This window comes from Thermobia domestica, chromosome 7, assembly GCF_964235325.1.
Source record: "Thermobia domestica chromosome 7, izTheDome1.hap1.1, whole genome shotgun sequence".
Classification (NCBI taxonomy): domain Eukaryota; kingdom Metazoa; phylum Arthropoda; class Insecta; order Zygentoma; family Lepismatidae; genus Thermobia; species Thermobia domestica.
Window position 1 is genome coordinate 65,029,798 of NC_137460.1, and position 16,631 is coordinate 65,046,428.

Here is a 16,631-nt window from a genome sequence, read left to right on the forward strand (position 1 = left end):
AGCAGGCATCTTATTAGTGACGATGAAAGGGCTAGTTAATGATTATAGTAAATGGAAACTTCTTAAATAAACATGAAGTGACCTGCAAGTGATGGTTGAATTCTTACGATGATGAATTGATGAAGTAATAGCAAACCAATCAGTGGGTTTTTGAGTTAACAATCTATGGACATATGAATCAGCTTAAGTTACAAAATATTCAATATCATTTGAGTAAACATCGTTTTATAATAGTTTACATTTTTCTACTTAACTCTAAATTAAGAGGTAATATTAGGCTGTTTAGTTTCTTGAGCTTTATTGGGAACGTCAGCGATGAAGAAAAGACAATTAAAAAAACTGAAGATCATAACCAAAAAGTAACGAAAATTATACCAAGGTATACGGAATATATTCACCTGCTATTTTTATGGTTTTAAAATAAATTATGTACGCGAGTATATGCAGAAAATTGGATAAATACAAGTATTCGTACTCTCCTTGTTTTCCTTTTTGGGTGACATCACTGAATAAAAGTAAGAATTTATCAAAGATGTTCATAAAAGTTAAATTTTATATGGAATTTTCAGATCTAAAAACTCAAAATGAGAAGACGGTAGCCTGTAACAATAATATCTCAACTAACTCAAAGTATATCCCGTCTTTTAATTTAGGGCATGACCATGCGTGTTAAACTTCAAGATTTTATTTAATTTGAATGACAGAATTTTGATATTCTAAATTTCTCCGTGATAACGTCAATTTCAAGAATTGGGATCGCGGTGACTTAGTGGTAGATTCTTCACCTCTGGTGCAGGGGTGCTTGGTTGAATCCTAGCTCGTGTCAAGTGAACTTTGTGGTGGACGAACACCGTGTGTGTGCGTTTTCTCAGGGTTCTCCCGCTTCCTCCCACTTACTTCATTCCACCATTTCATTCATTCTCATCATCACCATCTTCTTTAGCTTAGCCGACATAACCGTGGGACGTTAACTTTAAAGATTTCATTTGCATTCATTTTTTTTCAACAATTGCAGGACACAGTTACTGTAAAACATCTTATATTATTCATGAACCATATTATAGTAAGTTGTCCACGACACATGACACTTCGGATGTAAACTTCTTTTTTGTAAAAAACAAATTTTCATTGATAAAAGTGCAATGAACACACTATGATTGAGGGAAGGGAAGTAACACCAACATATGTGCTCTAGACATTTTTTCAGTTCGTATGCTTATATTCTTGGAAACAGTTGAAAGTATACCTGACAAACATTTTAGCTTTACATAATTGATTGTAAGAGGTATTAAGAACATAATGGTAAGTATTTTGGTTATACAATAATATTACCAGCTTAGAAATATATGATAACTCTATGACGTCGTAAGATAACAAGGTGATTTTTCGTAGTTCAAATACATAATAACCGTAAAAATGAACATAGGTTGGATCAAAAGTAGTGGCAATAGTGTTCTCACGTCTGAAGGTTGTAATTCAGCACTACATGATAAGGAAATGTGAGACAATGAAGTGTGGTAAGTGGTAACAACTCAGCAGCAGCGCTGTAGATGAGAAAAGTGAAGCGTCGTAACAATGTGTTTTGCAAAGACAATGTGCGTGGATCAAGACTGAAGTAGAACGTGGGCGCAATGCACAACAATGTTTTCAGTGACTTCACAATGGCCTTTATTTGTCAATATGAAGGAATCACTTCTCAGGAGACACACGAGAAACTATCATTTGTGTCGTATGGTGGTTCCTCCTGAACATTGACAAAAGACAGAGCGCTGGCGGTGGACGACGCCTTGCACATGTGTGGCAGAAGGTGATGCAAATGGAAAGCAATTACATAGAAGGATCGAATTATAACAATGTTGCCATTAATTTTTATCCAGCATCTTATTCCAGCTAGCTGGGAATTTTGTTCCAGATCCCCGTGTTTGCTTGCTACTGCCTCGCACCTAGTCTTTGCTTCCATTCGTCACACGGTAAGAATACATGTATGACATTATTCTTGGCGAAAAAATTAAATCTCTCTCCCCTTTAGAATACACACTTCAATCAAAGTGAAATGATAAGAATCAATATCGGCTCTCGAGATATGGTCATCTAATTACAACGATTGTATCTCCCATCAGGCACGTAGCCAAGGGGGGTCCGGACCCCCCTTCGAGGCCAGGAATGAAAGAAATTAAGGAAGGATAAAACAAAATGAAATGAGAAAAAGAAGTATCAGAGTTAAAAATAAACTACAGGAAACTTTTGGCTACTCTTTTTATGAGGAGATTTGTATTACTTGCAATTCATGGTGGCGAAGTGAGTGAGATATCCTGCAAGAGTCAAGGAATTTGAAATTCCTAGAAAAGTTACCGATTTTTCAGAATTTCTAGTCAGGGAGATTTCAAGCTTCGGAAAGCACAGTGCCGTTTTGTAACAGTGTGGATATTTTTTATCATAATTTTTCGTCCTCGCATCCTTGCAGTGTCAAATATGTTATTTCAAAAACAATTTTCTACTGTTCCTTTAACCTGTCATTTGGAAAAGACAGTAGTTGACGGAATAATAAAAACAAAAATGAATGTGGAAAGAAAGTTCTGTTAACATTTGATACAACAGAGAAAGGAACGCAGATATTGTAAAATATTTTACGACATTATTTAGTATGTGCTTTTTATAATAGTCAATATGTACTTTTTAAAATAGTTGAGGTCATAATGAAAGGAAAATTGTTATATTTGAATAAACAGAGGAAGGACATAAATATTGTATAATCTTTTTCAATATATTTGTTTTATTATTTTACTCGAGATTTCTTCATAGTTTGTTATTGAAATACTTACCAACATATCTTCATTTTATTGTCCTAACAAACCAAAATATGTTTATACTAAAGTAGTTTAGATTAATCGAGCTCCTGGGCTTTCAGAATTTCATGTTACCCCCCCCCCCCCGGCTACGAAATCCTGGCTAAACGAACCAATATATATTCCAGTAAAATAATTTAGAATGATCGAGCCCCTGGTATGATGACCACAGTATTTCATGTCACGGACCCCCCCCCCTTCTTCACGAAATCCTGGCTATGTGCCTGCTCCCATGGATCAATCCATACGAAGTGGTCCAGAGGTGGTTGCTTGACCATGTCCGAAAATTATAAAAAATTGAGTGTGATGACCCTTGTGTATGAGAAGATCAATAACGCACGGAAACGTGAATGATGTTTTTGACCTTTCCATACACACGGTTCGTCACACTCAAATTTTTATAATTTTCGGATATGGTCGAGCAACCATTTTCGCCATTATTAGACCACTTCAGATGGATTGACCCCATTCTTTTTCTTCCCATCTTTTTATGTCGCTTCTAGAGGAAATATCTTTTTAAAAAAGTTGAAACAATTCTTTAATTTTTTTAAACGAGGAGTCAAAATACCAAATTTCATGTTTCTAACTTTAAGACATTCCGAGATGCAGGCATCTCATTATGATAAGTATAATTCCCATCGTTTTTCTTTCTTTCTAAAGGGAAATATAAACTTTAAAAATGATAAAATACATGTCTAATTATTTTAAATAAGAAATCCATATATCAAATTTTGAGTCCTTACCCTCCAGAAATTCAAAGATATGGAGATTTTACTATAATAATAGCTAAAACTATTTCCCTCATTCCTCATCAAACTTCAAAAAATCCTTTTTGGTGCTATCTTACATCACAAATCCTGTGCACTTTCAAAATTTCAAGTTTCTATCCTAAGCAGTTTTGCCTGGGCATTGATTACTTAGCCAGTAATTCAATCACTCACTCAGATTTACATCTTATACATTCCATATCTAAAACTTTCATGGATACTATAGGGTGAGCGGATAGTAACTCCCTATTTTAGATTCTTAGTTTCAATTGATGTTTGTGTACATAGCAATGAAAGTTATCTTGTTTAATAGACTAAATTACTTCATTCTTCCAGATCCTGTAAACTTTTGTTGTTTTTTTGAAGCCACATAATTGCAAGGACGATTAAACATTGAGGAGAGAGCCAAAATTACAGCAAGATTTGAGGGGTGGCAGTCTGTAATTCGGGTCCAACGGTGGTGGAGGAGTCAACATGGGAGGCAAGCTATTCTGGATGAAAACAAATGCCGCAGAAAATTAATAACTACCGGAAATATCGTGGATATTACGAGATCAAGTAGGTCCTCGACTTCGGTATCAGAGGAAAAGGTGGCCACAGTGAGGGGGATGCTCGAGCGAAGCCCTTCAAAATCAAGAAGACAGGCTGCAAGAGAGAATGGCATTACACACTATTCTGTGCGTGCAATTCTCCACAAAGAGTTACATTACAGACCATGGAAGAATCATTATATCCAAAAGTTGTATCCAGATGATTGCGATAGAAGTATTGAATTTTCTGATGCTGGCATGACATGAAGATCATCCACACCTGTTTGAGAAAAAAAAATGTGGAGTAATGAAGCTGTGTTTCACATAGGGGATTCGTTAATCATCATAATAGCCATTATTGGGCAGAAAGTGATCCCAAAGAAACCATTGAAAAAACTGTAGGGCAAGCCAGAAGTGACAATGTGGTGTAGATTAACTTCTTTCCTCATGATTGGACTCTATCCGTTGAGAGGCTATGATCGCTGAAAGATACCTAGAAATGTTAGAAAGTTTTGTATGCCTACAATTTCTGAATGAGGCGAGTGACATGAACGGTATACGGACAAAATCTCGCGGCCGAAACATCGCCGCCCAAAATCTCGCCGGCCAAAACCTCGCGGGACAAAAGCTCGCCGGGCCAAAACCTCGCGTGGCCAAAACCTCGCCGCCCAAAACCTCGCGTGGCCAAAAACCTCGCCGCCCAAAACCTCGCGTGGCCAAAACCTCGCCGCCCAAAACCTCGCGTGGCCAAAACCTCGCCGCCCAAAACCTCGCCGGGCCAAAACCTCGCCGCCCAAAATCTCGCCGGGACAAAACCTCGCCGCGAATGAAACTTTTCTTTAAAATTTACCCAATGTGTTTCCTAATATGCAATTCCACATTACAAATAATAATAATAATAATAATAATAATAATAATAGTAATATACAAAACATCGTGTGCGTGGGCTTTCTCGGGTTATTCCCGTTTCCTCCCACTTTCTTTATTCGATCATTTCCTTCATCCTGGTCATCTACGTCTCCTTTAACCTATAGGACATAATGAAGGGACGTCGTAAAAACTCATATATTATTTCATACTTTCATAAATATTATTAGATTTTTGTTAAAATTTTAAATTTTTGGATGTTCCAAAGTTCACGAAACTAACCTCGTTAGTTGTCATTACTTTCCTTATGCAGACTTTCTTTCTCTATAACCAGTTTAAAAACATCCTGTCGCCCTACCTTCACATTGAAATCCTCTAATACAGAAATAGAATTTTCATATGGTATCGCGGGACTTGGTCAAATACCCGTGATACTTCTTCTGAAACAGCGTCTTTTATACCGTCATCCTTATCATCTGTTCGAACATTTACATTTTGGTCAGGCGAGATTTTGGGTATGGCGATATTTTGGGGCGCGAGGTTTCGGCCCGGCGAGATTTTGGCCTGCGAGATTTTGGCCCGCGAGGTTTTGGCCAGGCGGGGTTTTGGCCTGGCGAGATTTTGTCCCGCGAGGTTTTGGGCGGCGAGGTTTTGGCCAGGCGAGGTTTCGGCCTGGCGAGATTTTGGGCCGCGAGGTTTTGGGAGGCGAGGTTTTGGCCAGGCGAGGTTTTGGTCCGCGAGGTTGTCGCCGCGAGGTTCTGGCCGCGAGGTTTTGTACCCAAACCAACCGACATGAACTGTTATTTATGCACTATGAAGTTCCCCCTCATTACGCTTTGTCTGTAAGGCAAACGGCTTGATGAACGTTTCGTAGGACCTGGACAGGTCGCCGGGGTCCCACAGAATGGCCAGCGCGAAGTCCAGACCTCGCTCCATGCGAATTCTTTTTATGGGAGTAAGCTAAGGAAGAAGTGTATTGCAGCAAACCGCAAACTCTTGGCGAACTTGAAAAATGATCCATGAGATTATAAGTTGTGTTCCTGATGAAGTCTTGAGGAAGGTCATAGCAAACGTACCTGTTCGTTTGAGACAGTGTGTAGAAAGAACTTAAGCACACATTGAGATGTCACTTTTGGAAAGGCAATAAACTACATGTGTCCAATACCTACAATATTTTAGAAGGGAAAAATATTAAAAACAGAGAGCTACTTTCCGCACACCCTGTAGATAATTCATTATAATAAAAGGAATCTCATGCTTGATGGGATGCACTATGAGTAAAGCAGTTTATGTGAAGTCTGAATTGCGACCAATGCTTTGTCCTAATCATAGTTTTTGTTTTAGTTCCGTTTCTTAAAAGCTCTTTTACGGTTATTATTTACGTTTTATCTTTACTCAGAACCCTGTAATCAACTTTTTACTTCTGTTTACTTCTAAGTTTTAGTAACTTAATAATACTACATGATTTAAATGTGTGAGCTTACATATTATATTTTCTAAGAACTTTTTAAGACTTACTTTTAGAACAGTTCATTCGAGATCGATTCCCGGCACGAATTCATGTAGTTTACATCCCATGTTAATTTGAGGTCCGCCTTTAGTATGAACTTGGTGCAAAAAGGGACGAAAACCTCTAATTCATCAATACTACCTACGCCATGATGATATTTTCCAAATTTTAATATTGCATTTTGCTTTTTAAAAATGTGTTAAACTTACTTCGAATAATAACTTACTATTCGAAGAGTAACATTCTCTGAGATTCTGTTTGTGTTATCCAGAACAAAATCAACTCTATATACGTTGTATAGAACTAAATTTACTTATACATTACTATTTTTTCTGCATAAAAACGATCACTGTTTAATAATTAAATTTCATCTGGTCGTTACTGCTACATTATCACCTACCAATTACAAGGATTAATTGTTTTGATCTTGGTATTAGACTCTCTCCAACGCTAGATGTGGTGGGAGGAATTGCTGTTACACGTCACGTTAAAAATTCAAGGCTCATTTGTGCCCGGATCAGTTCGTGATTTCAGTGTACATTGTTAATTAAAAACGATCAGATTTCAACGTTACATCATCCGCTTGTTGTAGCCAAGTGCATAGCTATACCGATAACTAATTGCAGTACTTTCTCAAAATAATTGGTACAACACATTGCCAATAGTTAATCTGGATTATTCTAACAACACTCGAGATACCAATCAATAATAACAACAAAAAACATATGTAAGTTACAAGTATAATTTATTGTTACCATTCAAACTATATACTGTCTACGAATCTTCACATGGTACAAATATAAATACAGATGCATTTGAAATAATTTACCTTTCTTTGAAATGTTCTTGCACTTTATATACTTACTATTTTGTCTGTATAAGTAGCTTCTTTCTGAAGTAATTGAAGTGATGTTTCGCAATTTATAGTGCATTGAAATTTTCATTTTAGAGATTTAAACTTTTAGCGCGCAGCTTTGCATATATGCAAAGTTTACTTTGAAATTGTATTACACCATGTAGTTTCTAGTTCGGACATAGAAAAGCAGCTTTGCATATCAGCTAACAAGCCAGCTTTTACATAACAAGCCAACGTTGGATTCTTTGTCTTACTTGTTGCACGCGGAGTTACGCCATATTGTCATTTTTGAGCTTTCTTTGCTCGTTTAGGTGGACACGTTTTGAAATGTTGACATTTTCTGTGTTGGACAGAAGTGTATTGAGTGCAGAAGTGCAAGTACGCTGACATTCATCGCGTTTTATTGGTTTTATCTGGTTTTAGCGGACTTTGTAGATATCAACGCGCAACTTTGCATACACCCTACATGCAAACACCACAAAATATCCCATAGTCCCCATATTATTTACATTGATGCTTTTAAAAGAATTCACAAGTTTCCTACACCGAAACCACTCCAAATTTTAAAAAAATCAGTCTGATCGGAAAAATGGCGCATTAAAGGGTTAAGCTTTTATAGGTTGTTACCAGGGGCGGATCTAGGACCGACTTCTGGGGGGGGGCAGTGGGTGTGCTACTTTTAAGGGCTCCAAACTCTGGGATGGGTTTTATTTATATATACATAAAATAAGAAAGTTTCCTGTTCTGGGGGGGAACGATCGTCCCGATCCGCCCCTGGTTGTTACTGAATTCGTGCTAGAAATGACAACTTTATTATTATTATTATTATTATTATTATTATTATTATTATTATTATTATTATTATTATTATTATTATTATTAAAGAAGTAGTATTTTTTATTTGGCTTCAAGGTATTATTTTCCTCTTGAGTAATTTTAGATATTACTTGACTGAAACAAGTGCCACATTAATTCATTTAAAAGTCAGAATGGCTACTTCAATGGATACGGGTGACTAAAGAACGATTTGAGTACAAAATCTTGCGGCCCAAAACATCGCCTGGGTAAAACCTCGAAGCCCAAAATCTTTCCTGGCTAAAACCTCGCCGTGCAATATATCGCGGGAACAATTTCGTTTGACCAGAACCTCACGGAACGCAATTTCACCTGGGAAAGCATCCCGTCAGTACAAAACCTCTCTATAACGATTATTTCAGTGTAGAGTGTTTTGTATATTGCTATATCTTTAAACTTAAAAGGTAACACACAGATAGTTATATTGCAAGTAAAAAGCGCATCGATCTTTATTATTCCTGAGCAAGACTGATCTTTGATTGCTATTTAAACGGCATGTGTTATGTTTTTGTTATGTGCAGTGATTTAGAAATTCGCTTTTGCATAACCTGAGAACTTAAAGCTTTGTACATTATGTAATATTTCACATGTTAACGAATAGATCAAAGTCTACCACCATGCTAAGTTTGATCCGCTATCCGATGAATTCGGTGTATGTGTTTTTGTTTTGGAATACATGCCACAAAATTTGACCGCCAACAACTCGGAAGCCGTAGCTAAGTCCACCACCACACTAACTTTGTTTCTGATCGGATGAGTTTAGTTGAACTGGACAATATAGTGTTCTTAATTTTCAGTAAAAAACAAATATAAAAGACGAAACTAAATTCGATGGATAAGATTTCTCTTAATTTCGATTTATTTTAGGATTATATGATTATATATCTATTCATTTTAGGACCCCCCCCCTTTTTTTACACTTCTAGTGCCTCAAGTAAGCATGTTATTTAAGTCCCCATGTTATTTAAGTCTTTCTTCTTTTTCTCCCTCTTATTATTATCATTATTATTTTGCCTCACAGAAACTAATTGACTAAATTGTTATGGCGACATTTTGGGAAATTTTGGGCATCGAGGTTTTAGGTGGCGAGGATTTGGCTCTGCGAATTTTGGGCGGATGTATGAAGCATTCAGTTTTCCGCGCACCACAGCTCTGGTCGCTTTTGCCGTATGTCCTCCCTCAGCTGCATTAAAACCTGGCAGCAGAACGTGCTATTGATTGTCCGAACACTTGGGACAAATTCTCGTACAAAATGCTGCAAACGTTGAAAAAGATTATGAGCATGTACTTGGTTGAACTGCGGACCTGCTTCGTCTCTTTCGGTGTGCAGATAATATCGTCTCAAGTGCATACTCGTATATTCAACATTCGTTAATGATAATGATCCTCGATATCATCATCCATAGCATGCTGACAGAGTTCTTGACAGACTTCGATGCGATGCTCCTTCCGCTTCTGGATCAGCATCCCGGGGACAAATTTGTAAGGCACAGATTGCATGTTCAAATAACATTTGAGGATTGCCTGGACTTTCCATATGTCACACTGACACTGAAACCAATGTTATGGATTGTTTTCTAACGATCCTCACGCATGAGTTGCCGATGGTTTCGATATTTTCCGGTGTTCAAATCGTCGAGAGTCTTCCTAATCTCTCGTCGTCTTCCAGTGATGTTCGTTCGGTCTTGGAGCGCGCGTGCAACCTCAGACACCTTGCAAGAGTCACGACAGCATCGTTGTAGACTTGTTGCATCATGTACAACGTCTCAGTGGCAGATTTTCCGAGTTTCACACAAAACTTCACGTTCGCTATTTGATCAAGCTTGCTGTTCACGTTGGAATCGCAAAGTGGTAGCCGCTGTGGTCACAATGGCATGAGCTGTACACAGTACGATGTTTCTTGGCACATTGACTTACGAAAATCGTTGTTAAGTGTAACCATGGGCACGGCCTTATGCTGCCATTTGTTGGCATATTACAGACCTAATCTCGATACTTTTTGATACCACCTCGTAATAGTACAATCTACTATGTTAATTTGGTTCGTTTTGTTAAACAAAACAATTTATTTTTACAATAATAATTGTAGTGCCTAAGCATTAAGTACTACGTAAGCACTGTTGTTATTTCCCAACTTTGGATAAAAATAATATGGATGATGCACTCAATAAAGTAATCCTAATTTTATTTTTTTTTCACAACAAGATGTTCACACCACTCTTCAATGAAGTTTAAAAGGGAGTTTTGAGTAGTAAAGGTGAACTCAAGCAAGGCTTATTTCCTGAAAACGCACTCTGAACAAAATAATTGTCCATTTATTTTAGAACTGTATTTTCTAAGTGAAAGATAAAACGACTTTCAGAAACTATACATACCGTAAAGACACGAGAACTGGTTGCCACACAGCACTTTGGTACACTACGTGAACACTTCAAGAGTAATTTTCGATTCAGATTCAGATTGTGCGTAAGTATTGTTGAGTTCACCCATACTCCCATGAACACTTCACATTCAATTTTGTACTTCCGAAAGAACGTTGGATCGAAGTTATCTGCATGCATGTTCATTTTATTTGTAATTCCGGAAACGTATTACACCTTGATACTGAATATGAGAAAATATAAGTTAGAAACTTTAAAGACCTTTTCCGGTTATCCTCAGGATAATAGATATTATAATATCAAGTCAGATATTATCTTACTTGAAATATGTTGCTGCCGAAACTTCAAGTTAACTAATCGCTGCTAAAATGTGGATATTCAGCACACGATTGCTGAAACTTCTAGTTGGAATCCGGGAATATGAGGGGGAAGACCATTGACGTCTTCATTTTCCAACAATTTTGTGGCTTTTGGAACTGGAAAGCTTATATTGATTATATACAACAAGATTCGTAAAGAGCTATGAGTATCCATGGAGTGTTACGCAGTATTATATCATGAAGTGTTATTTAAGGATAACCCACAATCATTGAAAACATTCACAAATAAGGACTACAGTACGCGGCAGCCGAATTGACGTTTCAAGTAGACCAATGAAGTCAAAACGCGTTATTGCCAAAACTCCGTAAAGAAATGTACTTTCAGGGGCCAGGGAAGATATGTGTATCACTAAGAATATACAAGACGATGACCATCTTGGTGCCGGTATTGGCGCTGTAAGCAGGTTGGTCGACGTGAGAACTGTGGTCAAGACAAATCGTCAATTCGGCTGCCGCACACAATAACAAATTGTTTTATACATAATACTTGTCATGTCTAAAAAATTACATAGCACCTAAACACTGTTGTTATCTTCTCTCTTTGGACAAAAGTAATGTAAGTGCTCTTAATGAAGGTATGCTAATTTTATTTTTTTTTCACAACAGGGTGTTTAAGAAATCATCGCCGAACAACAAACTGACCATTTATCTCAGCAGTCGTGACCTCATAATTAGGGATAACAAAATCGACAAGTTGCACGGTGTCTTTCTTGTTGATCCAGACTACCTACAGGAACGCAAGGTAAATATAAGTCATTTATCAACAATATTAGCAAATTATTTTATGTTTTAAAAATATTATATCGCTCTAAACTTATCTCGGGATAACAATTTTGTTGATTAAAAGTACGTATGTATTTATCACTTGGATCAAGATTCAAGATTGAAACCAAGAATCTGAAAATTTAAAAGTCAAATTTAAATAGGAATATACCGCAAAAACAGACACCCCAGCCATGAGCAATGCTGCAAATCTCAGAATCTAAGCTCCTTCGTGGCTAAGCGGTTAGCGTACGCGCCTTTAGCGCGGGAGACCCGGGTTCGATTCCCGGCGGGAGCTCATGTGGTTCGGATTCCACGTTAATCAGTAGGTCCCATCTCATATAGCTTCGCTGCTGAAAAGGACGTTAAACTCAAATTCAACTCAACATCATCTCAGAATCTTTCTACCGGACCAAAATATTGTGATAAATTTACCTCAATTTACACAGTCCCTTTCAGTGGTATCTGCATTCGACAAATTTTATAGTGATTTTATTTTTCTTGTTTATTTCTTTTAATATGATCTTGGTGCTTGAATGTAACAAAACTAGCTGGGTCATTGTGATAGTAGGTAGTACAGCGGCTTCTCAAATTGCGATACACATGTTTTACGCTTGAATAACTTACATTCATACATTGTTTCAATTAACTTGGTTTGGCCTACCTTCGACTTGAATTTTACCTGGTATTAATGTAAGAAGGACAAATACAGGTCATGCAAAACGCTCAAGGGAATATAGATCCATTTCGTGAGCGGAACACATATTCGACACAAAACACAACCTGAAGTATAGAACAAATATTAATCCCTACTGGATATTATTCTGTTGAGACCTTCCGATTCTATGCTATCGATGAGTCTGTACTACATGATGCTTAACAGTAAGAAGAAGGTAATCAACATAAAAGGCTTTTGTGAGCGTTCTCCAAACATAATGACGTTCAGTGGTCTCAAATAACGTAACTGCATATTCATCAGAGTACATGAGGGTCACAAAATCTTCATGCAACTAAAAAGAGGATATCTTCCTTCAAGTATTCGTATTTGAATCAAGGCGCACTAAGAAGTAATTTATACCAGGTGGGTCAAAAATCCGGGACCATAAGCTATATCCGTTATCAGCAAAGATGCCCAAAAATGGAAAGAGGGGAAAGTTACAAATAAAACACAGTTCTGACCAGAGCAGAATGAAATATATTAAAAACTATACTTACAATGTTACAGTTTCAAGGACCTAACGTCCTCTTCATCAGACACAAACACTTGGAAAGTTGTTGGAAATAGGTGATTTATCATTTAAAATGATGAACTTTTCAATCGCAACAGTTGTTTGGGCACCACACTGGTAAAGCAATATTTCTACAGTGATCGCAAGGACTCGTGAATCTTGACCTAGATTTACTAACTTCAACAACCAATAGAACGCGAGAGTCTGTCCCGGTCGTCAACCCGCCACCCATGAAATTTTGGCAGTGTAGTTTCTCGCGCTGTATGAAGAACATCTCCTGAGGGTACATTGCTGTCGCATTGCCACTATGTTCCGTTTTATTATTATTGTTGTGTTAGTTATTTTATATTTTTGCTATTATTATTATCGTTATCATTTAATTCGAATTATTGTTAGTATTCATGTTATTGTCCTTTAATTTTTTTTTTTTTTTTTTTTTTGTCGCTCATTTACCATGTCTTCTAAATTCGGCAACATTGTTAGAGCACTTCTGCTGTTTCTCTTTTTCTCTAGTGCGTTCGGAAGGCAGTTCCACGAATAGTCCCGAATTTTTCCGACGCGTCACACGTGGAGGAAAACAGCTCTATGATTTTTGTAGAACCCAGGCTTCACGAGTCGTCTCACTATAGTTCAGCAGGCAGTTCGAACGGAACGTAAGGCAACACAAAAATGACACAGGGAACGTGCACACTGTTAGGTCGAATCCGTTACAGAAGACTATTGCATTGTTAGTATGGTGAGGGTTCTAAAGAGAACCACTAAACTGGGAACGTTCCTTTTATTATTATTATTTAACATAAAGCGCCTTACTTGAGTCTTTCTATTTCAAGTGTGCTCTCGGAAAATATGTGAAACATACTTCGGCCCCACCCCCGGCGACCTCTTACGGAGGAAACATTCCCTTTGCTTTGGGGACGAAGAGAATGAGACTGTTGTCAAATTGTCATTAAGTTGTGTGGTCTTGGCGAATGAAGATCGTAGGCTACTTAGAATGGCTAACAAGACGGTGCACAGCGAAGCCCGTGAAGAATTCAATGTGACAACCCTGTCCGCTTCCTACCATTGACGGATATCCGCCACAGCAACTTCTTCCTCCTCCTCTTTCGTGGGAGGTACGGGAAAACACACATCGACAGCAGTGCCAGCAAGGGCACACTTGAAATAGATAATCTCTAGTGCAGAACCTAGATGTCTGGCGCGATTGAAAAATTTACACCATTTAGGATTGGAAACCATTTATTTTCAACAACTTTCCTGTCCATTTTTCGTATTTTAACTTGGCGCTGGACTCTTGGTACGGCATGTACAGTCAACAACAAAAGTTGTTTCCGTTTGATAAAATTAGTTTCGTAAATAACTGCAGAATGGATAGACAATTTCAGTACAGTTTCCAGTACATTAAAAGAGGAATGTAATTTTCTGTATGTTCCAGCTGTACTACCGTTGTACGTTCCAGACATACCACCGTTACTCCCAAAATAAAGTTTACCAAACTGAAAGAACTTTTGTCGCTGACTGTACGAACATTAAACATCTTGACACATCACTAAGACTGCAAATTTATTAGACTAAAAATCCCTACGTCATGGGATTTATCTTTCAACGTGACAAAACTGAACTTAATATATATAGTGCGGAAATGAAGGATTAAACAAAACAAAATCATTAGTATTAACCCCAAAACACAACAAGATCACTAGTAGCTTAAACACGCTGATGATTCTGGTTGCCGCTTGAAGTTCATTTAGGAGATTCCATGAAATAAATACCCTTCTTTTGTTCTGATTACTTTTCTTTAAAAACCCGGACATTTGCTATTAAAAAAAAAAAAAAAAACACTCCGACGCATTTTCCAGGAAGAATAAAAGAATATGTGTCCGGAGAAAAGTGGATGTTTGGTGACCTTAGGATACGTTCCATCTCCAATTGTCCGCCTATGTACTCGTAGTTCCATTAAATAATACAAAAAAAGTACCATACACGTCCTGTTTCCAACATTTACTTTAAAGGTAATATCTTCATTTACATGTTAACAACCAACTCCTTGCATAAAAAGCACAACAGTATCAAAAATAAATGTCATGGCAAAAGAATGATAAAAACAATAATGATATTAAAGGTCCTCTGTGAATTTTGTCCAGTTATCATAGAAAATTATGAGGGAACAACAAAAAAGTTAATGTAATCTAGACAGCATTATGAGCAACAGACAAAAGCAAAAACAACTCTAAAAAATATGGTACACTCACAGAGAGACAGAGAGAGAGAGAGAGAGAGAGAGAGAAAGAAACAAAGATGCTAGCTCACATATGTATATTTGTTTTTATAATGAAAGCGTTCTGCGGCAACTGAAAGTTTTAACACTGATAAAAAACATAAATTACTAGCCCTACATTTCAACGTTGGCGAAGTTATGATTCAACAAATTTTATTTATGTAGCATAGTTCTTGCCAGAAATAACTAAAAGTGTTAAAAATTATTTTATTTCACCTGTGACCGATTAGATCTTTAGTATACACTGTTATTGACGATTTTTTCAACTTTTACAGTTTTGCTCCCGACCTATAGTTTCACTCCAGATGTATGTATGTGCGCACGCGTGTGTGCGTGTGTATGTGGTACTTTATTTCTCAGTATCACTGGCTGGATCTGAACCGAATTTAGTGGTCAAATAGCCCATAACCAAAGAAGTAAAAATTACCATATTTGGTGGCGGTCTTGGCCTGAAACTGCACTTACAAGGTTGGTTTTGGTTCAGCATCTTTTTGTGACGGTTGCAGTGCTTTATCCTGATACCATTTATTTGACATCGGAAAAAAGACGGTACGCTGTTTTTATCTACGAGGCGATATCGGGATGGCATCTACATATACTAACCTGTCAGCTAATTTCCCCCATTTCTTTCCAATGCCATAAAGCCAAGATATTAGTTTGCTGTAATTAAATTAAATTCAATTCCATTTTGTACCTTTTCCCTCGTCCTTGACGATGACGTCAGTGCTGTGAAGGGTGGACAATGAATTTGCGTGTAATCCTTAGTCTTTCATATGCTCGTCCCTTCCATTTTCCTTGATCCACAGTACTTACACAGGATTTGGCTCGCTTTGGCTATATGACGTAAAGTAATCATGAAAGCAAAATTAGTTTCTATCAGAGATGTTCACCCTCGCGAGGGTGGCCCATGAATTCTTCTTTGGAGACTTCTCTCGGACGTTCTCGTATCTGTTCAAGAAAAGGCGTAATCTTATGAAGTATGCCATGGGCAAGTTCTCCTGCAGGAATAAAGGTTGAATTGGCATTGAAGTGAATAAATTGTTTGATCTCTTCAAACCGATCACAACTCATCACCTGATTTACCGCATCATGACCAAACCTTCCGTTCCAGTAATGTCTAGTAGCTGCGAGTTGAATAATTGACATGTAGAAAACCACACAATAAGCTGTTCAAATTTATTTGTAGTCATTTGTTGGCTGATCTTGCGTTGAATATAGCTTTAACTGTTCTACTACGTAGTGAAGAATCTCATCAATGAAAAAGTACTTGAAATATTCAATTGGCATTTATAGCTGTTTGATTTCTTCAGGCAAGTCCCGAGGTCCTTGAAATTTTTCATCTTCTTGGGACTTTTAGGTCTCCGTTTGATGTT

General features: G+C 37.4%; 2 protein-coding genes across 3 annotated transcripts in view; one reads left to right on the forward strand and one right to left on the reverse strand.

The window, feature by feature from the left end:
• Nucleotides 1-16,631, forward strand: part of LOC145690173 (phosrestin-2-like) — a 624,883-nt gene that overhangs the window by 387,696 nt on the left and 220,556 nt on the right. Inside the window, exon 3 of the mRNA XM_081764804.1 lies at nucleotides 11,599-11,734. Within this exon, the coding sequence (XP_081620930.1) occupies nucleotides 11,599-11,734 (136 nt within the window). The remainder of the gene's footprint in view (nucleotides 1-11,598; nucleotides 11,735-16,631) is intronic.
• LOC145690174 (uncharacterized) overlaps nucleotides 1-16,631 on the reverse strand; it is a 345,250-nt gene that overhangs the window by 64,688 nt on the left and 263,931 nt on the right. The window lies entirely within an intron of this gene.